At 49.6% G+C, this 23,473-nt stretch overlaps 1 protein-coding gene and 1 long non-coding RNA gene across 12 annotated transcripts in view; both read left to right on the top strand.

The window, feature by feature from the left end:
- Positions 1-17,432: 17,432 nt before the first annotated feature.
- Positions 17,433-23,473, top strand: part of LOC142580992 (uncharacterized) — a 52,314-nt gene continuing 46,273 nt past the window's right edge. For 8 of the 11 annotated variants that reach the window (XR_012828150.1, XR_012828144.1, XR_012828132.1 and 5 more), the window contains exons 1-2: positions 17,455-17,541; positions 17,616-17,781. Coding sequence is in view for 3 of the 11 variants with exons in the window: in XM_075691188.1 (XP_075547303.1) it covers positions 17,511-17,541; positions 17,616-17,781 (197 nt within the window). In the remaining 8 variants the exon portion in view is untranslated. Of the gene's footprint in view, positions 17,782-23,473 lie in introns of all 11 variants that reach the window. The other 3 variants (XR_012828192.1, XR_012828198.1, XR_012828204.1) reach the window with 3 other exon arrangements.
- On the top strand, positions 18,733-21,485 carry LOC142580965 (uncharacterized). The gene is made up of 3 exons (XR_012828106.1): positions 18,733-19,010; positions 19,808-19,901; positions 20,223-21,485. It is a non-coding gene; the product is annotated as an uncharacterized LOC142580965 (long non-coding RNA).

Below are 23,473 nucleotides of genomic sequence, written 5' to 3' on the forward strand. Positions count from 1 at the left end.
TACAGCAGTCGTCGAATGTTCCAGACTAATCGTTCGGACCCGCGTACCTTCCACGAAGTTCTACACCATTCGCGTCACACGATGAAATCAGATAACACAACGTTCGGCGACAACAGATAGCCGGGTAGAAGTATCTATAACTTTCCAGAAACTTCGGATACATGCAGGCGCGTCCCGCGCTGTGCGATTACATTTGTTAGGTGGCGAAACGTGGTCGCCCGATAAAGATAAGTACACGTGTCAATATTCCCCCACTGACTTGTATCCAGGCTGCTTTTTAGAGCGCAGCTCTTTGGCGTCCGTTCCTGGGTTTCGCGTCGTCGTCGGCGTTGTCGTCGGCCTCGTAACCAGCTCCGCCCCCCTTTCATCCCCCCAGCGCTAGCAGCGACCGACTGATACCGCTGGATGCCGCTGACGCCGCTAGAGAGTCAAGATAACGTGACTGCATAGAACACCGTCGCCGCCATGCAGAAAGAGGAGGAAAGGGTCCCCCCCCTGTTCTTGTGTGGCGGATAGGGTGCTCTTCAGTTGCCGACGCGCCGGTTATTTCACGTAGGCCCCGGCACGTCGACGAATACGTGACCACCTTCCCACGGCTAGACCTGGTTCTTAGCGCTGCGGAAGCGAGGGTATCATATTGTTTGTGTCGGCATCGGCGGCGTTGTCCCTGAAACCAACTCCGCAGCTGGGGTTGACTCACTATCGGCGTCAGCGGCATCAGTCAGTCGCTGCTATCTCTTCCCTCCTCCCTTTATCGTGTTGTCCGCTTGCTGCGCGCGCTTCTGCCCCCATCGTTTGCCGCTGGGTGTACACGCCGCCCCCCTCCCCCCTCTTCCTGAGAGTCTCCGGTTGTCAAAGCGCCGGCTCGAACTTAATTCCTTTCTTCGCTCCTCCTCCAATGCAACCCCTGTGCGGTGGCAATCAGAGAGCCAGATCGGTGGCGGCGGATCTGTATATGTGCACCGCCCGAGCCGAAATTGCCGCTGCCGTTCGCCACTGCGAAATTATCTGCCAGTTCTTTCTGAGCCATGAGCGAGACGACCGATGGAAGTCCTCCGTCTGCTGCTGCTGCTGCTGCTGCTGCTGCTAAACGAGCTGCCAGAGCAGAGGCCCAGCGCCGTCGCCGTCAGAATCCAGAGGTGCGTGCCGCCGAAGCAGAAGCTTACCTAGTGGAGTCTTTGTTAAAGGAATACGTGTGAAAAATAAAAAAAAATTCTGTGATAGCGCATACATGTGTTGCTCGATTTCTTTGCCTCAATCTATCGAAAAGGTGAAACAGCTTATTTGCTGCGCTCAAATTTCGCATTAGGAAGTAACGTAATCGTCGGTAATTTTTTTTAAATGCTGTCAAGCAGATACCCAAGCCAGGAAAACCTCACCACCTAATCAGAACCACAGCGCAGGTGGCATTTTAAACTTTCGTTTTCAGTTCGCTTCAGCGCTTCCGAAGCAGCCGACGCGGCCGCTGTGTCCACGTGATCCCTCATGCCACGTCACGCCGACGGTGGCGCCAGCTTTTCCAGAGGTGGAGCTCGCCCCCAATATCCCATAACGTTCGCTTTCTTGTTTCTTTTTTGAAGCGCTCTCACAGTTTATATATATATATATATATATATATATATATATATATATATATATATATATATATATATATATATATATATAATGTTGCCATGGAATTATTTTAAGCTCCTGCTGCTGTATTGCAAATTTTTCAAGTATTAAACAAGGGCCCTCCAAAGGCCTTTGAATTTGGGGACATCTATCGGAAAGGTTTTATACTCTTTCGGTGAGGATACTCGCGAACCAGATAAAGTAGCATCGGCGCACGTCAATCGGCCCGGTGACGGCCGCGGATAACTATCTGCGCGACTGCGTAACTTCTGTTAAAACGCAGACGACAGCTTGAGCGGACAAGGAGCGCGCGGATAACACAAAGCAACCAGAGAACAGCGTCTGCACACGGGCTCGAGTCACTTTATCTGCTCCGTCGAGGCGATGCCGTCTCCCCCACGCTCTCCCCTCACCCGGGTACCTACTTTCGCGTGTTATCCAATCATTTCGTATTTCCAGCGAAGCGCCGGTTGCAACGGGAGGTAAAACGAATAATACTTTTTTCCTACCCTGACATTGAAGTCGCCCATCAGTATAGTGTATTTTGTTTTGACTTTACCCATGGCCGATTCCACGTCTTCATAGAAGCTTTCAATTTCCTGGTCATCATGACTGGATGTAGGGGCGTAGACCTGTACGACCTTCAATTTGTACCTCTTAATAAGTTTCACAACAAGACCTGCCACCCTCTCGTTAACGCTATAGAATTCCTGTATGTTACCAGCTATATTCTTATTAATCAGGAATCCGACTCCTATAGTTCTCGTCTCTCTGCTAAGCCCCGGTAGCACAGGACGTGTCCGCTTTTTAGCACTGTATATACTTCTTTTGTCCTCCTAATTTTACTGAACCCTATTATATCCCATTTACTGCCCTCTAATTCCTACAATAGGACTGCTAGACTGGCCTCATTAGATAACGTTGTAGCGTTAAACGTTGCCAGGTTCAGATTCTAATGGCGGCCTGTCCGGACCCAGGTATTCTTAGCACCCTCTGCTGCGTCACAGGTCTCACTGCCACCGTGGTCAGTTGCTTCGCAGCTGCTGGGGACTGAGGGCGGGGGTTTGATTGTTGTATTCATATCGGATGTTGTGGCCAAGTATTGCACCAGGGTGGCCAATGCTGCTGTGGTGAGGGAGTGCATTACCGGTTCTGGTCACCGGGATCAGGCCGCATTCCGGCCTGTTTTATGCAATTTTATGAACACGCGGATTTTTTTTAATCCGGTGGCAAATTGCGCGGCACCGGGATTCGAACCACGGCCCTCTGGCACGCGAGGAGGATGCTCTACCTCTCCGCAACCGCTGCACTACTAAGCAGGCATTACGCACTCCCATACGTGGGCCGATCCCGGAGATAGTGCAATGCCGGGCCGACCCGCGGCGGATGTGAAGCAGGCGTTAAGCACTCCCCACACGTGGGCCGATCCCGAAGATAGTGCAATGCCGGGCCGACCCGCGGCGGAGGTGCAGTTCGCACATATACAGCTTCGCTGGTCATCCTTATTTTTTCTTCACAGAGTGGAAGGGCGCTGAGATGTTTTTAAATATCCGTTGTCACATTATATGTTGCCGTAAACAAACGAATGACAACAAACGAAACTATTGTAGCTGCATCGTTCTTTCTCCGTAAGAACATCGTTCTTTCTCCGTTCTTTCGCTTGTGCGCCAAGGCTACCGACACTCAATTGCGGTATTTGCCGATGGCCATGTCTGTAAACATAGGCGTACTTGCCGGGGGGTAGGGGAAGGGGAATGTAACGTATGCCATTCACCCCCTTTCTTCACTTTTGAAAGTGGGCACTTTCGGCTGCACGCGTGGCCATGTACGCGTGGCCATGTAAGTAATATTTTCCTTTACTACGTATCATTCAGCAAGTATTGTCTTTTGTGTCTCCCCGGGACGCGCTGTAAAGGACGACGCGCGGGATTCGCCATAAACGCCGGCTCTGCGGAGAGGGCGTGCTGCTGGGCAGTTCCCGCCCCAGCAGATGTCAGCTTGCGCTGCTTGCATCATGCCCAGTTTTTAGGGACCACTATATCCGTATTTGAAAACACAATCATTTTGCTATATTTAACACGCGGGTGAGTAGGAGGTCTGGATAAAGTACAATAATCAGCCGCGCCCAATGACTGGTATGCCTTACGGTATGAAATCGTTGGTTTATCAAATGCTGGAACTATAGCGTTACATAGCGCTAGTCTCAGTATTTTATCACCATAAAAAATTTAATCACACCTCTTACAAGTATAGCTCGGATTTCATTGCGTAATTACGAATTATCGTAGATATGTCCATGAATATGGCCTTGGCCGTACGTGTAGAGCCATTTCAATACTGATAGACCACTGACTTGAATTTTTTCTAAAGGCATGTGTCAGGTATGACTTTGTCGATTTTATTTTCAGGCTGTTCCTAAAAAGAGCCGCGCTATTACTTTCCCAGAAGGAGCGAAAATAGCAGATATTTCATATTTTGAAGAAGTGAGGGCCACTTTTTGTTGGCGTGTACCGAAAATTTGAACTGTGTAGGTTGATTATGTGCTGTAAAAACAGTTACTGAATACTCGCTTTCTCCCAATTTTTATGCTTTATACACTATATTTTGTAGTTTTCTCCGGTATCATTGGTAAACTATATGTGGGGCACGGTGATTATATTTATTTGAAGTACGAAGCAATGGCCTGACTGACGAATAATAAATGTTTTTTTCTGGGTTGGTTCTAGTCTTTGTAGAAACTTAAGCCGCCAATCGAATTGTTTCCCAGACTCCTAAAACAACAGCACGAAAAATGGACTTAAAATTCCGTGAGAATAGGGAGAATTTTAAGCGCAATGTGTTGCGAAACTTTCCCTTTCCTGCTTTGAATGAAAGTGTTGCAGATAATTACTAAACCCTCGTTTTTCCATGTGTTTTCGTGCATCACACGAGATTCGTAGTCTATTTCTCCGGCGTCCTCGATGAGCTGAACAAGGCATCTTGTTTATATCTGGGGAAAATTAGGGGCACAGTATGGGTAATGTGTATGCACTATTCCTACTGGGTAGGTTAAATGCGACTTTTCCAGCAGAATACGCATGCAAATCGTCCATATTGCTATTAGTCTGTTTATCGCTGTAAAACTTAGACGGCTGCGCTGGCATCAATACAACTGAGATCATATTTTGCGAACATAGAAGGGAAAATGCGACAAGTATATGTGCGATGGTAAATGCGTGCAGCGTTCCGGGCAAGTTGGTAATCCATTACTCAAGTATTATATATATATTGCGCAACAAAAAGGACACGGACGTAAGAGAAGTGTGTGTGTGTTGTTCTTGGTGTGTGTTCTTCTTCTCTTACGTCCGTGTCTTTTTGTTGCGCAATAAAACTTGGGTAAATGCGTGTTGACCAAATATAGGTTTAAAAATATTGTAAGCCAGTATTCGAAAGTGTCACGCTGCTTTTATTAGCGACGTTTCCCATTGTATTTAGAGAACTCTGCGTTTCAGATACTTTATACCTTGAAGTAATGGGCAACATTTTCAGTGCAATGTGTCACGTTTCGACGTTTCCGTCTTATTTAGAAGCGTTACGAATTATTGAGCCCTCGTTTTCTTTTTTACTTTTTCATGCGTGATATATTAGGTTCGCCTAGTGTCCTCACTGTACTAAAGGTGGCAGCATGTTTATGTTTGGCGACTGCAAGGACAAGGTAATTGGATTTGTAGGTAAAGTTCAAAGTAGATGGGTAACTGCGGCTTTCGCAATGAATAACGTATGCAAGCACCCTAGAGTGCTATAAGCGTGTCTAACGAGCAGGGAAGAATTGAGCCCGCTGTCCTAGCAGAACTTTAAAATTCACCAAGACCAAATTTAGCGAAAATTAGTGGCACGCTATATGGAAACTCTCAGTGCGAAGTCGGGTAGGATCAAACACAACCTTTTTAAAAAAATCTTATTCAAGTGTTAAAGCGTGTTTTATGGCCGCTATCCGCTTTGCTTCCCAGTGTTCCGACATAGCTGAAGTTGACGTAAAGTTGCGCGACTATGTCTGTTTTATAATTTTTTTTATCATCAAACATTACGCCGATAATTTGCTTGTTCAGACATGATACGTATCCTGGCGACATTATCAGAAATTTTTTAAAAATTAGTTGACGTAAAGGTGCACGACTGTGTCTGTTTCATAAAATTTTGCATCATGAAACATTATGTTACATGTACAAGCAAAACCTTTTCTGATTCATTAATTCTTCCCACATATATGACTGGAACGGCCTTCCCATTCTACATTCGATGCTTCCTTGTTTCACTCCACGATTCGTAATTTATTAGACTAATTAACTCGCGTTAGTTTGTGTTTTCTGTTCTTTAGTGCTTTAAACGCCCTTATAAGATTACTGTTCTTGCTACTGTTGATGCGCCGTCTTCCATCGCGCGGGTACGGAAAAGGGAGTAGCATTCTACTCCGGCGGCAGCTGCGTATGACGCGCGACTGAGCACGGCTGTGCTGCAGCCCTATCTCGAAAGCGATCTACGGTGGGTACGGAGACTATGCGCGCCGAGGGCTGATGGCTTCGTGTGCGCTGTGCTCTCGCCGCATAGTTCGCGTTGAAGCAAGAGGCAGCACGAAGGGCAATTCATTCGCTGCTGTTGTCGCTCTTCCTCACGCCAGCGTTGTGAGACGCATTTATATAGTGTTCCTGGTCGAGTCGGATGTGTTCATGTATGCTTGTGCGCGGGTGACACCATGCTTGTTGATTTAGTTAGTGTGCCTATGTTTACAAGTTTATACGGCCGATAAAACTACTATTCCTTATTTCGTATAGCTGTCTCGTAATTTGCTACCGCAGTCGATGCTTCGCCTTTCGGGCGAAACTGCAACTTTTTTTTTTACAGCCTGCAAAAGAGGGCAATTGGAGGCGCGTTATACTTCCAGTACTCTTATTCGTAAAACAACAGGTTGGCCCAAACAACTGTAAATATTATGAAAAAGTCGCTTCTGAAAACCGGAGAATAGTACAATATTCTTCTGGCCTACAGGACAAGAACGGCTACAGCTTATGTGACCTTCTGATGGGGAGAGAGCTGCGATAACACTTGTAGGAAAATGCAGACACCTTAGCTCTTTTATAGCTTCCAGATATGGACGCAGATAGAAAAGCTTGCTGTAGAGAAACTGAAGGGGGACTTCGACCCCATAGGGCAGAAGAGGTCGCTGCATCATGTGAAGATACCGACGTGTGAATAGTGTACATATAACGAAGCCAGAAACCGTTCGAACAGAGCAGTGTAACTTATATATATATATATATATATATATATATATATATATATATATATATCGTGTTGGTTTTCGACCAGGGAGAACAATTTACGTCGTAACCGGACGCACCTCATTCCCGGATTCCGGAAGTGAGCAAGGATGCAGCCAAGGTATATCAGACCCAGTGGCGTAGCAACAGGGGGGCCGGGGGGCCGTGGGCCCCGGGTGCAAGGGGCCAGCGGGGGGGGGTCATATACGTCTGAGGACACCCGGAAATTGTCGATATCCTCGCCTTCCTCGACTACAAACGAGGGGGGGGGGTGACAGAAGGCCTATGGGCCCCGGGTGCCAGACGACCTAGCTACGCCACTGATCAGACCACCAAGTCTCTCCGGCAGTTCCATCAACGTACAGTGACGCCGGCTAAGTCCACCCCTGGCCCGGACGGTGCGTGCGTGCGTGAAGTGCTACAGCACAATATACTTTTCTGTAGCCGTTAATATGCGCGTGACGATCGATGAAGAGCTCGGGGGCTCGAGCCTAATTGCATGGTGCTGTATACTTCTCAAGGCATTCCTTAGGTGCTTCCATCGAGGCAACCCCTTTCATTAGCAGCCGCCCAGACGACGACGCAGCCCCGGCGCCTACTGTTGACGGGTCAACAAAGAAACTCCCTTCAAGCTCCCTTCAACGACCACCGGATTCTCTACCCGCGGTAAGAACCGTGAAGACCAGGCTTCGCGGGTCGCTGCAAGCTGATCGTCACAGAGAGACCACCAATTGATGCAAGGGCCCAACGTAGCGGACTTCCGTGGGAACAGCGTCTACTTCAGGTTCCAAAATTGCCACGTGGTTGCCTCGTATGCAGGTGCGATCGCGCAACATTGGAGGCGGAGTCCGGCGGAATGGTGCGAGGTGATGGTCGGGATATTGCGAACGGTTCGACGATTATGATTGGCCGAGACACAGTTATAAGACTCTCTCATCTGGTGGCGAATGGAATAAGACTACGTTAAAAGAGGACACCTTTGGTGTCCTGGTTTTAAGAAGAACATGCATATGCAGGGTGCGCCATAAATACTGTCACAAGGTTTATACCTAACATCTTAGTTGAAAATAAAAACACTGAATAAATTTTTTGTACGGCATTTACCCGACATATTATGAATGCAAAAACAAACAGCATTTATTCAATATGTCCGTTCTTGGCCTAGGTCACGGCCTTTAAACGTTCTGAGCGTGCTTCCATCGCGGCTCGCAAGATATCCCCAGGCGAGTTTTAGAGCGCAGCTCTTTGGCGTCCGTTCCTGGGTTTCGCGTCGTCGTCGGCGTTGTCGTGGGCCTCGTAACCAGTTCCGCCCCCCTTTCATCCCCCCAGCGCTAGCAGCGACCGACTGATACCGCTGGATGCCGCTGACGCCGCTAGAGTCAAGATAACGTGACTGCATAGAACACCGTCGCCGCCATGCAGAAAGAGGAGGAAAGGGTCCCCCCCCCCTGTTCTTGTGTGGCGGATAGGGTGCTCTTCAGTTGCCGACGCGCCGGTTATTTCACGTAGGCCCCGGCACGTCGACGAATACGTGACCACCTTCCCACGGCTAGACCTGGTTCTTAGCGCTGCGGAAGCGAGGGTATCATATTGTTTGTGTCGGCATCGGCGGCGTTATCCCTGAAACCAACTCCGCAGCTGGGGTTGACTCACTATCGGCGTCAGCGGCATCAGTCAGTCGCTGCTATCTCTTCCCTCCTCCCTTTATCGTGTTGTCCGCTTGCTGCGCGCGCTTCTGCCCCCATCGTTTGCCGCTGGGTGTACACGCCGCCCCCCTCCCCCCTCTTCCTGCGAGTCTCCGGTTGTCAAAGCGCCGGCTCGAACTTAATTTCTTTCTTCGCTCCTCCTCCAATGCAACCCCTGTGCGGTGGCAATCAGAGAGCCAGATCGGTGGCGGCGGATCTGTATATGTGCACCGCCCGAGCCGAAATTGCCGCTGCCGTTCGCCCTGTGCGGTGGCAATCAGAGAGCCAGATCGGTGGCGGCGGATCTGTATATGTGCACCGCCCGAGCCGAAATTGCCGCTGCCGTTCGCCACTGCGAAATTATCTGCCAGTTCTTTCTGAGCCATGAGCGAGACGACCGATGGAAGTCCTCCGTCTGCTGCTGCTGCTGCTAAACGAGCTGCCAGAGCAGAGGCCCAGCGCCGTCGCCGTCAGAATCCATAGGTGCATGCCGCCGAAGCAGAAGCTTACCTAGTGGAGTCTTTGTTAAAGGAATACGTGTGAAAAATAAAAAAAAAATTCTGTGATAGCGCATACATGTGTTGCTCGATTTCTTTGCCTCAATCTATCGAAAAGGTGAAACAGCTTATTTGCTGCGCTCAAATTTCGCATTAGGAAGTAACGTAATCGTCGGTAATTTTTTTCTCCAGCGATGCTTTGAGGGCCACCATGCTGGTGTGCTGATGGGCGCGGGCCCCTTTTTCAAGAATAACCCACATATAGGGTTTTGGTTAGGGTAGTTTGCCGGCCATTCTTCAGCTGGAATGATGGAGCGTGAGAGCGCGACACCATTGCTGTGATGTTGAGTTGTTCTAGGATTGTTGCGCTGGGTCACCGTCCTGCTGCAAAGTCCAAGACTACTCGCCAAAGTGGGACTGGAATGAGGACGGCGAATGAAGCTCTGGAATAGCGTTAGGTATGCGTGAGTGTCGCTCTTTGCGTTTTGTCAGAAAAACAAGAAGAATGCGCCAAGTGGTGGATACGTACCCCGGCTAAAATATGACAGACGACCCACGGGGATTTCGAGAAACTGTCCAACTGGCTCCATCACCAAGCTCTGACGCCCGAAAAAAGCACACGAGAATTCTGAGTGTTGTGACGGGCCTGTACCGTAAAAAAGTTTATCGTCAATGAAGACAATTGCCAGGCGTTCTCTATTCGCGGTCCGTGCCAACATCAGCTGGCATTTTTTCCAATCTTGCCTTTCTCTCCACCTCCATTAGTCCATGTCTTCTCTAGAACTTGCAGGGGAACAACTCGAGGTCCCTTCGTTCGGCTCTTCCTATTGCAGACAATTGCCAGGCGTTCTCCATTCGCGGTCCGTGACAACATCAGCTGACATTTTCCCATTCTTGCCTTTCTATCGAGGCGGGTATGAGCCATGGTAGTATGAGCTGACGTGTCTCACATGTGCTCCTCGATTTTTCGGCAAAAGGCCCGGTAATTCACCCCAGCTCGTGCAAGTTTTCACACAACGGCATCCGTGACGTTACAAGGACCGTGTGGATACCAAAATTTGAGGTGGGAAACCATTTTTCTCTGATTTAGAAGGATTTTTTCTACGACCAAAGTGTCGCTGCGAGCTAAGCCTGAAGAAAGCAGGGCCTAGAGGTCGTGCTTAAGGCGTGCTCCGGCGGGGCCATCGAGCTTGCCGGGGACCTAGAGGCGAAGTGCTTCAAGAAAATGGCGTCCGCTATGCGTGTAGAAGTGGAGGGTGAAGAAATAATGCCGGAGGAAGTTTCCGAGAAGTTTGGCTGGCGCGTCGCCGTGGAGAAGACCCAGGAGCAAGAGAGCAAGCCAAGTCTAACGCCGGTCAACGGGGGGCTGGCGGCTGCCGGGCATCGTCGCCCGCAGCGGCAAAATTTCAAGAGCAAGCTACTCAAGGCAGCGAGGATGCCTGTGTTGCCGAGGCAAGATATCAAGATCGTCATGCGTCCCAGGGGAGGTTTGCACCTTGGGGTAGTATCTAGATTCGAGATCAGCCGAGCCATCGTCGCAGCTGCGAACGTGAGTGGCGAGGAGGTGACGCAAGATGTTGTGTGCCCGAACAAACAGCAAAACATAGTCATTATCAGTACGCCTAAACGAGAGAACGCAGACCGCTACTCGGCAGTCAGAAGCCTCACTATCAACGGCACGGCACACAAAGTCAGCGCCTACGAGACCGCCCCCCCCCTCCCCCCACGGAACCGTTAAGGGCGTCATCAGGGGTGTCCCGATGACGGACACTATTCAAGAAATGAACGACTACATCGTTCAAGAGTATAATACCACTGCTATGCAAGCCAACTGCATCGCCAAGACGACGACGGTGGTCATCGCATTCGACGGCGACAAGGTTCCGAACTACATTAGATACGGCAACCTGCTGAACAAGTGTTCGCTGTATCGCAAGCAGATCGATATGTGCTACCGGTGTGGTCGCCTCGGTCACCGGATGGACGTTTGTCCTAACCCCGAAGACAAGATATGCCGTGGTTTCGGCATGAAGAATCCCGAAGAAAGCCACGTTTGCAGTAACCCCAAGTGCAGCCTCTGCGGGGGCAACCACATCACCGCGGACAAGGAGTGTACAGCGAGATTCAAGACGCCATACGTCGTTCGTAAACGGCGTTGGGAACGTCAGCAACGAGAACAGGTGCAGCAGCAGCGGAAGCAGCAGCCGAGGGGGCCAGCGTGGCAGGCGCCGGGCGGGCGTCGCAGCCGCTCCCAGACAAGGCGATGGAGAAGCACGATCGATACCAGGTCACCATCGGCAGCTTGGGCTCGCAGGCGCTAATCTCGTTCGAGGTCCAAGTCGAACACCCGGCGGAGCAACGGCGCCGAGAAACAGGTGGGCTGGGCAGCGGGGTCTCCCGTTGCTCTTGACAATAGCAATTTCCCTCCCCTGCCCTCCTCCCGCCCTTCCAAAGACAACGAGTGTAGACACTGTTTGGAACTCAAGAAGATGATAGAGAGGCAGAACAATCAAATCAAGAGCCAAAACAATCAGATAAAAGCAATGATGGAGCGTATCGAGACGCTCAGTAGAACAAAGAACAGTGATAATGACGTCAGTGCAGTTACAAGGAAAGTACCCAAGAGAGACACCACCAGCGCTGCTTCAGCGGCAACAAAGCTGATCACGTCACCGGCGTTGACGCAGTCAGTGACGCAAGCACCACAGACAGAAACGGCAGTTGTTGCCATGGAGGAAGAGAAGGCCGAGGCCGCCGTTCCTCCGACATTGGAGTCGGTCATGAGCATGCTTACGCAAATATCCACCCAAGTTTCTCAAATGTCTGCGCAAGTGAACAGTCTAACACCAAGAATGGATAATGTGGAGGCCAAATGCAGCCAACCCTCCGTTAGTCATGACGTTGGATGCGAAAAATAAGCATCTCACCGTTGCCAAGATGAAGTCATCACGACTTAATCTACGGGTCAAGCCGCGAAAAGTTGGTTCCGTGCGCAAATCTATCGCTCAAAAAATAGAAAATGACGAAGGCTAAAGGAAAGCAGGAAGAGACTGCGACGTTATTTCAATGGAACTGTATGAGTATTAAAAACAAGATAGGGGAGTTACAACTATACGTTGATAAATTGGACCAGAAACCGGATATTATAGCGTTACAAGAGACCAACGGCCGGGCCAAGCTCGCGGGATACATTATGTATACGGACCCTAGCGAAAAGGGCACTGCGACCTTCGTCCGCAGCAACGTGGCGTCCACACAGCACGTGACCGCTCAGCGAGGCTGCGAACATACGGTCATCGAAATTCACAGCAGAAGAGTGGGGGGGGGGGGGACAAGAACATTTTCGTCCTGAATGCTTATTGCCGACCATCCAGCAGGGTCATTGACTTTGAAGGCACCATATTGGACTGCATTAAAGAAGCAAGAACAAGACCGGTTTTAGTGCTAGATTTCAACGCCGCCCACACGATATGGGGTTACAAATATTCGTCCAAAAGAGGAAACCAATTGGTTAAAGATATAGAGGATCACGACATGGAGATGGTTAACGAACAGGGCGTAACGACCAGGACAGGCACTAGCACGGTCAGAGACACAACTCCTGATCTGACTCTAGTTCGGGGGAACCTCGACGTGACTTGGCGTAACACGGGGGAAAATCTTGGCTCGGATCACGATATAATTTGTGTAACCCACGGGGGGACCGACATCAAGGCGAAACTGGGTCAAGCCAACATTACAGACTGGGACCGGTTACGTAGAAGCGCAGACAGTGAAGTCGAGGACGAGGACCAAGACACCAAGACGTATGAAGCGTGGGCAAAAAAGCAACGCGAATTTGTAAAGAAATTTACGCAGAAGATTACTACGACCACGCAAATTCCCTTCCTAGACAGCAGGCTTAATCACATGTGGGCGGCCAGGCACGTTCTCACTCGAAGGTGGAAGAGGCAAAGACATAACAACAAGCTTCGCAGACGTATACACGCGCTCAACAAGCAGGTGGCCGAGTATGCGGAACAACTATGCAGGGAAAATTGGATGAAGATGTGTGACGACCTGCAAGGCACACTGTCTACGAAGAAGACTTGGAAGCTGTTGCGGCACCTCATAGATCCGTTAAAAAGCAAGAGCGCATGCGATCGAGACCTCACAAGAACGAACAGTTACGATGGGGACGGGGAGAAGCTCATTCGTGAACTCACAAGTAAATACCTCAAGACAGCGAAGAGCGGTAACCCGACTCATGAGTATGAAGGGGATAGCAACGTCGAGATGGACGAAGCCTTCACCGAACTGGAGCTGGTTGCGGCCATCGATGAAAGTAATCAAGGCAGCGCACCGGGAATTGACGGCGTTACATACAATATGCTAAAGAATATGAGCGACAAAAGCCAAGCTGAATTGCTAAACCTCGCCAACGCGTCCTGGGAGAAGGGTTCGTTACCAAAAGAATGGAAAGAAGCGGATGTGCATTTCATTCCCAAACCGGGGAAACCACCCCACGTCGACAATCTGCGCCCCATCTCCCTTACGTCATGTGTAGGGAAGGTGGTCGAGCGTATGGTGTTCAAAAGACTACAGAGACATTTGGACGTCACTGATCAGTACCACCGACCATGTGCGGATTTCGAAGGCACCAGAGCACGCAAGACGTCTTGGTGCAACTACACGAGCTGGTTATCAAGCAAGCGAAGACCCCTACGCCAAGAGCTATCCTGGCGCTCGATTTCAAGGGGGCCTTCGATAACATCACACACGAAAGTATTCTCCGTAACCTGCGCCAAACGGGATGCGGAAAGCGAACATTCAAATATGTGCAGGATCTCTTAAGCAATAGAACGTAAACGATCAAAATTGGAGAGAAGTCGAAACCGATAGCCCTGGGAGACAGAGGCACCCCGCAAGGATCGGTTCTTTCGCCGCTTCTCTTCAACCTGGCACTCCTCTCCCGGCTTTGCTTCAAGACATAGAGGTCATAGATCACGCTCTCTATACAGACGATATCACTGTGTGGATGACGAGGGCAGGGTCAGAGAGTTGGATGGAGGAGGCCCTTCAGAAAGTGGCAAAGATCGTGCACGAGTTCGCTAAATCGTGCGGCCTCAGTTGCTCGCCGCAGAAGTCAGAGTTACTCGTCATCAAGCCAAGAAGAAAGAAAGGAGACCAAGAGAACGTCCACATCACCATCGACGGGACGACCATAACGCCAACCACGCAAGCACGTATCCTGGGTGTCATCTTCCAGAACAATGGCAAGGCGGGGGCGTCGATCGACAAAATCAAGGTTTCAACGGAACAAATTTCGAACATGATCAGAAGAGTCACAAACAGACAAAGAGGATTGATTGTAGGAGGGCGATGCACTAATGCTCGTCCAGGCTTTCGTGACGTCGCGCATCGTTTACGCGGCGCCGTACCTCAAGTTACTGAAGAAAGACAGGCACCAGTTGAACGTCATTATACGCAAGGCAACCAATATGGCGCTGGGCATTCCGAAGCATTCTTCGACCGACAAGCTTCTCGGCATGGCCAAGCACAACATCGTCGAAGAGTTAATAGAAGCTCATCTGTCAAATCAAAGAGTTCGACTCAGTCAAACGTCGGCGGGACGTCGCGTTCTTGCAAAGTTGGGCTGGCAAGAGGGAGAGCGGAAGGAAACGGGGCCGTTACCCCTTCAGGTTATGGGCGCATAAAATCGACAGTAAGCCAATGCCTCGAAACATGAGGTCGGGTCGTAACGACGGCCGCAGAGCGGCTCGTATAGCGGTCTTGACGGAGACTTTGGGTCAAATTGTAGAAGAGGAAGAGGGGGTCACTCTCTTCACAGACGCTTCGTTACCCAAGTTTTCATCGAAAGCCACGCTGGCAGTTACGATGCAGGATGTGCTCGTAACCTGCGCCTCCATCAAGACGTCTTTTCCGGACGTGGCAAGAGAGGCCGCGATAGCGCTAGCACTCGCGCAGCCCAAGGTGGGAAGAATTGTCACTGACTCGCAAAAGGCGTATAACAGCTACAGAAAGGGGTAGATGTCTCTTGCGGCACTAGATATTCTCAAGAGTAAACGCGACGTACCTGAAAGGAAAGCTGAGTTGATATGGACACCGGCTCACTCTGGGCTGAAAGGCAACGAACTTGCCCACCAGTTCACCCGAGAGATGGAACACCGGGTAGAGGAAAGTGAGCCACAGTCCATAATTAGTTATAGGGACATTACGAACCATTACAAGACGGAGAGGCGCCGTTGCCCCGATCCTCACAAATTGCTTAGCAGAGAACAGCAAGCGATCTACAGGCAGATACAGGCAGGATCCTTCCCGCACCCTTACCTTCAAAACAAGATGTACCCGGAAAGGTACAAGAAGGATTGTAATTTCTGCAAAACTCGGTTAGGCACTCTCCAACACGTCATTGGAGTATGTGATTTCATCAAGGCAATCCCCCCACCTCTTACCTGCCCCACTACCCTACCCTATCCCTCATCCAGCACCGTCCTGGAAGACCAGCTCGTCCTGATCTACAGGGGCCAGGCGGCTAAGGAAGCATATGGGTCCCGTGAAGAGGGAATCACTTCCATCGACGGCGTCTAGGAAGATGTCGAGCTCGGCTCAATAAAGTTGTTGCTCTCTCTCTCTCTCTCTCTTGCCTTTCTCTCCACCTCCATCAGTTCATGTCTACTCTGGAACTTGCAGGGGAACATCTTGAGGTCCCTTCGTTCGGCTCTTCCCATTGCTGTCGACGACACATTCAGCTGCAAGGCCAGCCTTCCAATACTTCTAAGTGGCTGGCATTGGATTCACTTCGTCACAATTTTCTTAAGATGAGAAGTGGACACAGACAGGATGACCATTTACGGACGGGTTAAGCCCTTATGTCTACCACGTTTGAGAGCCCAGTGAACAATCGTGCGGTGAGTTTATAATTTCCGAAACATCGAAAGGAGAGTATCCAACTTTAAAAAAAATTCTAGGGTTGCACGTGACAAAACCACGATCTGAGCATAAGGCACGCCGTAATGGGAGACTCCGAATTAATTTTGACCATCTCAGGTTCTTTAACGTGCTCCCAATGCACGGGACACGGGCGTTTTTGCATTTCGTCCCCATCGAAATGTGGCCGCCGTGGTCGGGATTTGATCCCGTGACGTCGTGCTCAGCTGCGCAACGCCAAAGTCACTAAGCAACTGCGGAAGGTAGTGTCCAGCCTTGCTCAGTTCCGAGAGTGCAGGTCGATGGCGATCTATAGGGCGTGTCATCTTCAAAAAAAAAAAAACCCGGCATGAAACACGGTCAAAATACAGAAGAAAGTTTGAAGACATGTTAGAAAAACAGTGACTCGCCATCACGGCCTTGCGAAAGTGGATATCCAACGAAGCATACACATGACACACAAGCATGTATGCAATGCTCACTGATGGTTCGGATACTTGTTTAGAGCTTGTTCTTTCTTAAAACGTATGCTGCTCTGTGTGTTGTATGGGTGATTTAAATGTATGCACTGTTCGCTTCACTTTGCTGAGCGCTTGTAGCCTCTGCCTTTATGTGGTATGAGCCATTGCATTTTTTGCCTCCTTACCGGGATAGAAGCGTTGCATTTTTGGCTTGCTTACGGGGGTATGAGCCATTGCTGACGAACACAGATGCTTGTTTTGAGCTTGTTCTTTATTGAAACGTACGCTGCTCTGTACGTTGTATGAGTCATCCCAACGAATATATGCACTTTTCGCTTCACTTTGCTGAAGGCTTGTAGCCTCTGTATTACGAGGTGGACGAGCTATTGTATTTTATGCTTGCTTAGGGGGGTATGCGCCATTGCTGATAATTTTTGTTCACGGACGGTCATGAAAAACGCCGACCACCGAGAGGCTAACAGCTTCGCTGTAACACGATGTGGGGAAATATTAAACCATCAGTCGCGCCATTATTGACCTAAGTGCGTGACAGCAATTATGGCGCACCCTGTACATATGCTTATGGGGTATCGAGATCCCTTTGGATAACGCCTAGATTCTGTCGGTTTTTCGACAGCTTGTGCTGTTGCTGACGTTCCGCACTCGTAATCAAAAGTACTTTGGCGGGCTGAATGACACTTGAGACGCTGCATTTCTAAGCTCTGCGTATGTGTCAGCAGACAAAAGTGTTGTCGAATGAAGGAAACGAAAGGTTGTTGTATTTCCGCCATGCAATCAACAGCAGGCACAGCTCCGAGTGTACAGAGTCTATAGCAGCTGCGTGGCAGCCGCGCGCCAGGAAACGCACGTCATGTTTTCGACAGCGTTGTATGCGTCACGTGTTGACATGTGATCGCGATCCCAGCGTTGGTATGCCTCACATGCACGCTTACAGAGGTTTCGAGTGGCGCCACGTTTGCGCGCAAGGTGGTCAGATAGGGAGGGAAAGGCGACACTCGGGGCCGCATGGCATTTGGCATCACGTCGACGCGTGCGCGTGAGTTTTGCCGTGTACGTAACACCAGTTTCAAAGTGCATGGGGCGCCGTTCTATGCAAACTCGCACGCCTAGGTGCAATCGCCTTTTTCATCCCCCAGAGCGGGCGAGAAGAAACGCTGGAAGCAGCGCAGAACAGCTCGGCGCCCGGACGTGGCCTCCCTTGTCAACGGCCCGCCGTCCATGGCAGCAACTTTGATCTCTACGTTGCTGAACGCTCCCTCGGAAACTTCTATGCTAGGTAACTGCATCCAGGGGAATTTTATTACCTGTTGGCACAGCTGAAACTGGTAGCAACATTTTTTTTCCTAAATACTAGTCTCTAAATTTTACATATGAAATATACGTATACCAGGGCCGCAAGACCGAGCAGTAGGCTCACGTAATTTTTTTCTTTAACAAGGCATTTCGTCGGCCTTCGAATGCGTGATTCACTCATTCACGGGGTTCTTCGTCCTGCCAAGTACCCTGAAACTTTTATTGTTGACAACTGTGGGCTACACCACTCACCTTCGTGCACGTTAAAGTGAAATAAGGGGCGCTATTACAGTGTACTAGAATAGGGTACCTATTCTAGAACCTATTCTAGTACACTGTAGCGCTATTCTGGACATTCCGCCATTTTCTTCGATGCGTGACGTAGACGCGACGCGAATAAAATGGCGCTGATGGCCCCATTTTGCTTTCGTAACGTGACGCCAACTTGACGTTTTGCCTAAGAAACTGAAATGAAGTCACTGATCGTAAGGTTCTCGGTGAAGCAAAACAGTTTTCCTCCGCAGTAAAAATAAAGCAGCTAGCTCATAGCGCATGATTAGACAGTTTTGGTTACACGTACGTAGAGGCTTTGCGTACGTAGAGCTTCTACGTGTGAGCAGTGCGCATGCGTAGAACGTAGCGGGCGCGCGCGCGTCTCACGGACGTACGTGAGATTCAATTCTTTGCGTGCGTTTCTTGCGCACGTAGACAGCTTCGTGCGGGAGTTCCGCAAGCGGCCGCGCGCACGCAGACGGTACAGTGGCTAGAATAGGTGTAGTCTCGTGACGGCTCGCATCGAAACACGGCGACAGGATTGAATTGGCTACCGCCGTGTTCACATTTCCCGATAGATGGAGCTACGGGGTCCCTCTTGGTAGGGTGCCTCGATATCCTCCTCGCCCGCCGCTCCTTTCAGGGTGGAGACATTCTTTGACGGCGCCGGTGCCGCCAGAACCGGTTCGTTCTAGCCACCGCCGCCATGTTCATGCCCGCCGCGCGCGCTGCACGGTGCAGGTGGTAGGACGTTGCTGCGACGAGTTCGCTGGGTGTCGTCGGCACAAAATGCCCGGCTGCTGCGTGCCGTTGTGCAGTAATCACTCAAGGAATGGTTGGCGAATGTTTCAGTTCCCAAGAGATCCAAGAAGAATTTTGTGGACTGCAAGGATCAAGCGGGACAAATGGCAGCCCACGATCACCTCGTGCATATGCAGTGTGAGTACTGAGGCGCTTCGTGGAAATTATTTTTCCGACGTGGACTTTCTTAAGCGTTAGTGATGATCGAAGTAGATTGCGTATAATGTTTCCTGGTAGTTAACATTGGGCTGACAAGTAGATTACCAGTTAAGCAAACTAGTAGCAGTAACATTAAAGTGGAATCCCGGCCACGGCGGCCGCATTTCGATGGGGGCGAAATGCGAAAACACCCGTGTGCTTAGATTTAGGTGCACGTTAAAGAACCCCAGTTGGTCAAAATTTCCAGAGTCCTCCACTACGGCGTGCATCATAATCAGAAAGTGGTTTTGGCACGTAAAACCCCAAATATTATTATTAACATTAAAGTGTTTACAAAAAATAACATCTCGACTGTCTCCGTCATGTTCCGAAAACCTATGTGCGCGTCTGTGTTGTTTATGGCGTGGTGTGTTGCGCTTTCGTTGATGTTTTTCAGCTATTCGGTGCTGCAGGCGAATCAATTTGAGTCGTTCATCTCGCCCTTCCGGACGGTGCAGGACAACCCGGAAAAAGCTGGTTGGGAAATAATGGTGCGCCCAAAGTTCGACAGTGTTCTGGCACCCTGTAGTATAACCATTGCTAATTAACGTTACTTGGACGTTACTCGCACGTGCGGAATTGTTTTGCGTAACATAATAGTGCGGTTTTAAATGTAGCAGTTGCAGTAAAGTTCGGAAAACGTTTAGGAACGTACGAAACACAGCAATTGTAGGCGTGTGAACACTGGTCATATCTTGCGAAGGAAATAAATTTTACGACTTTCTATGAACGCGCAGGCTCATTTCGAAGAGGACAGCTTCGAGCAAAACAGAGCAGACGGATGGAAAAAACTAAAGCCAAATGCGGTGCCCACAGTGTTTTCCTTCAGACGTAAGTTCAATTTTTCAGCGTGTTCCATTTTCATCTCTCGGTAGGAGGTGGGGGAGGGGTCGTTCTTAAGCTGTTGCTACGTAACTTTTATATATATATATATATATACACACACAAGGGCGCCGGGCACGAAAAATTAGTGACCCTGACCGACAAGGACATTTTGTCGCTCTACAGGAGTTCTAAGCGTGTAACGAATGCAACAAACGGTGCTTTCGACAGAAAAGTGAAAAGACATTAAGAAAGTCGTTCGTGGCATGTACCGCTGTTGCATAATGCTGTTTATGGGATGCATTTTGATGATATCCTTTGTTTTCGCAGCTTTGCCTCGTCACAGAAAGGCACCAAAGGATAGGACCGGACCCACTGTCCTCTCGGCCCTACTTGAAGATCAACACGACATAGCCACTGATGATCATGAAGCTGCGATGGACCCAATGTCGTCACCAGGCAAGTTTGAGCTGACTCAAGGACAGAATTGCAGCCCACACGACGCCAGCTCAAGTGTACTGGTAACAGACGAAGCAGGTCTGCAACTCTCAGCCAGTGGAATGAATGCCGGGGTCTCTGACCTGCAGTCTGCTTGTACCTGTTGCGCAGAATTAAGTAAGCAGCTCGCAGACCTGACACGGAAATACTGCGAACTTCAAGAATTGCATGCCCAGGCAAACTCAACAATCCAAGGTCTCCGAAAAAAGTTAAGAAGCTCGAAGGTAACATCGAAACATTCGGAAAGAACATCAAGTTCCTTAACGAAGACCAAATACAGGCACTGTCGCGCAATAGCAACAAATAAAGGGAGTACTTGGTCTCCGCAAAGTGTTAAGCAAGCACTTCAAATTAAATTTTCATGCGGGACTTCCGGCTATGAAACCTTAAGGAAACTCGGGTACCCGCTGCCAACTAACAGAACTCTGGCGCGTCGCCTTCAGGCACTCAGTTTTCTGCCCGGTGTTCTGACTGACGTGATCGACCTGCTAAAAACGAAAGCGGTGGGTATGCAAGACATTGAAAAAGACTGTGTTCTGCTACTAGACGAGATGGAGATTGCCAGGGGCTATGAGCTTGATCGCGCTGAAGATGTTGTTCTTGGGGGAACAACTTTACCTGCAAAGCCGGATGAACCTGCCCACCATGCCTTGGTGTTCATGATAGGGGGTCTTAACCGGCGGTGGAAACAAGTGATTGCCTATCACTTTACTGAAAGGAGCATAGACGGCCTTATTCTCAAAGACTACATATTGAATATCGTGAAAGTTTGCGCAGATATCTCCCTGAGGATCCGCGTCGTCACTTCGGATATGGGTTCTTCCAACAGGGCAATGTGGCGTGAATTTTGCTTCTCTAGCCACAGGAACTCCAACGCCATATGCTCGATACCACATCCTTGTCTAGAAGACAAAGAACTCTTCTTCACTGCAGATGCTGCACACGTACTTAAGAATATCAGGGGCCAACTTCTGAGTTCTGTCGTTTTCACCATTAGTGATGCAACCAAGTGTCAACATGACCTACCCTCAAGAGAAGTAAAACTTGAGCACGTGCGCGCAGTGGTAGACTTTGACAAAAAACGGGAGCTGAAACTCGCGCTCGGACAGCCACGTGTCGAACGGGCATGTTACGAAGATGAAGGTGGGAGTGGCCGTTCAGTTTTTTTGAGAAGCTCCTGCCGGGATTCGGTATTTGATACAGCGGAAGATCTTGGATCCGGATGCGGAAACTACAGCGTGGTTTTTAGAGCTTTTCTTTAAGTGGTATGCTCTTATGTCATCACGACACCCATCAACTGCCTTGAGTCTTGAACACATGGACAAATATCACGCAGCCATAGACGTATTGTGCTTGGCGTCTGAGACCATTCGGGGAACAAACATGGGGAGCACATCCCAATGGAAGCCCTCACAGGCGGGTTTCTTGATAGCCACAGCTGTGATCATTCGCCTGCAGGATGTCCTTCTAAGAAGTGAAGGCTAGAAGTTCTTCCTCACTAGCCGATTGCTCCAGGACTGCTTGGAAAATCTATTTTCGGTTATACGTCTCAAGAAGCCTGTTCCAAGCGCCTACGATGTGAAGTGTGCGTTGAAGCTTGTTTGTGTCAGCCAATTCTTCTACACACCGTCAACGACTAGCTACTATGTCGATGACGCACAGTACCTGATCGACCTGCTGTCGGCAGGTATGCAAGAACAAACGGCAGCCGAGATTGAAGCTATCGACGACTCGGAGATCCCCTTTGTCGAAGAGGTAACATCAGCTGAGTGCGAGATTTTGTTTCATATCGGTGGGTTTCTTATAAAAGGGATCCTCAAATCTATTGGCCACTGCGAGCAGTGCAAGCCCGCATTGTTAGGCTCAAGCAGCAGAGAGCATGCGTACTTGACGTCCCTCAAGGAATACGTCTCTGAAGGCAGCAACCTTCGTTACCCAAGCGATGCAGTCATGCTGGTTCTCAAATCTTGCGAGGAACAGTTTAATGGTATCACCACCTGGACGGAAAGCGTTTTCACCATGAAATCTCCTTTGAAGGCTGTAACCGCATACTTAACAAAGATGCTGCGGTGGGGCGTAACGGGTGCCTGTCAGGAACACAAAGAAACAGTGGAAAAGCTCCTTGTGTCAAACTACGCGAGACTGAGGCTGCGTGTGCACCTGTGTCAAGCCGCGGCAACGGGACTTGACGGGCATGCAAGCAAGACGTGTGCAGGAGTGAGCCTACAGTGAACACTGAAATTAAAGGCACCCTGAAACGCTTTTGACGATTTTCTACAAACGTACTGAGTCGTTAGAGTAGGTCCTTCTGATCATTAATTGACACATCTAAGTGCCCCGCGTAAAGCGTGTAATTTATTATAACGTTTTAAACATGCACATCGTTGCCGATCGCAGCACACTGCTCGGTGGAATTTTAAGCCGCCCCTACCCATATGACCGAAATCACCCATACGACGTCAGTGGGGCGAGCTATCCGATTGGCTGACAAGGGCGCGTGATCAATAATTTTTCCCACTTTATGGTAAACAAATGATATTCGTAATAGTTGGAATGTTAGTTAATTTGTTTTTATGAAAAGAAAGTAACATAAAGAGAATGCACAAGAATAATTTTTCAGTACCCTTAAGCACTTCCGGCACACAGCAAATGTCGTCTGCTTGTGTTACAACGTACTCCATTTTGACGAGAGCTCCGCGGTCAGGGTCGGTCTCAGTCTTTTCGTGAGCACTATGATTCGACTTTGTTACCTTGTGGACTGCAAACGTAGCGACTGGCAATAGGTCAAGCTGCGACATCGTGTCCCTCTGTAAGACAGCGTACGAGCGAACTGGCTGCTGCACATCGGAGTGCTGCTATCCGATCGGTGCCAGGATTTGCGCGTTTGTGGCCGTCACTTTACACCGGAAGATTACTAACGCAATAGCGTTTCGCGAGTCCGGTATTAGGGCAAACGCAAGCGCAAGGGGACGGAGCCCGGCCGCTTGACTGTGCCGTAACGGGATGAGCCATGAGATGAGCAGCAGAGCAAATGTGAATGGTCTGCACGGTGCAGCCACCTGGTGGCACAGAGCTCAACCATA

This window comes from Dermacentor variabilis, chromosome 1 (genome assembly GCF_050947875.1).
Source record: "Dermacentor variabilis isolate Ectoservices chromosome 1, ASM5094787v1, whole genome shotgun sequence".
NCBI lineage: Eukaryota > Metazoa > Arthropoda > Arachnida > Ixodida > Ixodidae > Dermacentor > Dermacentor variabilis.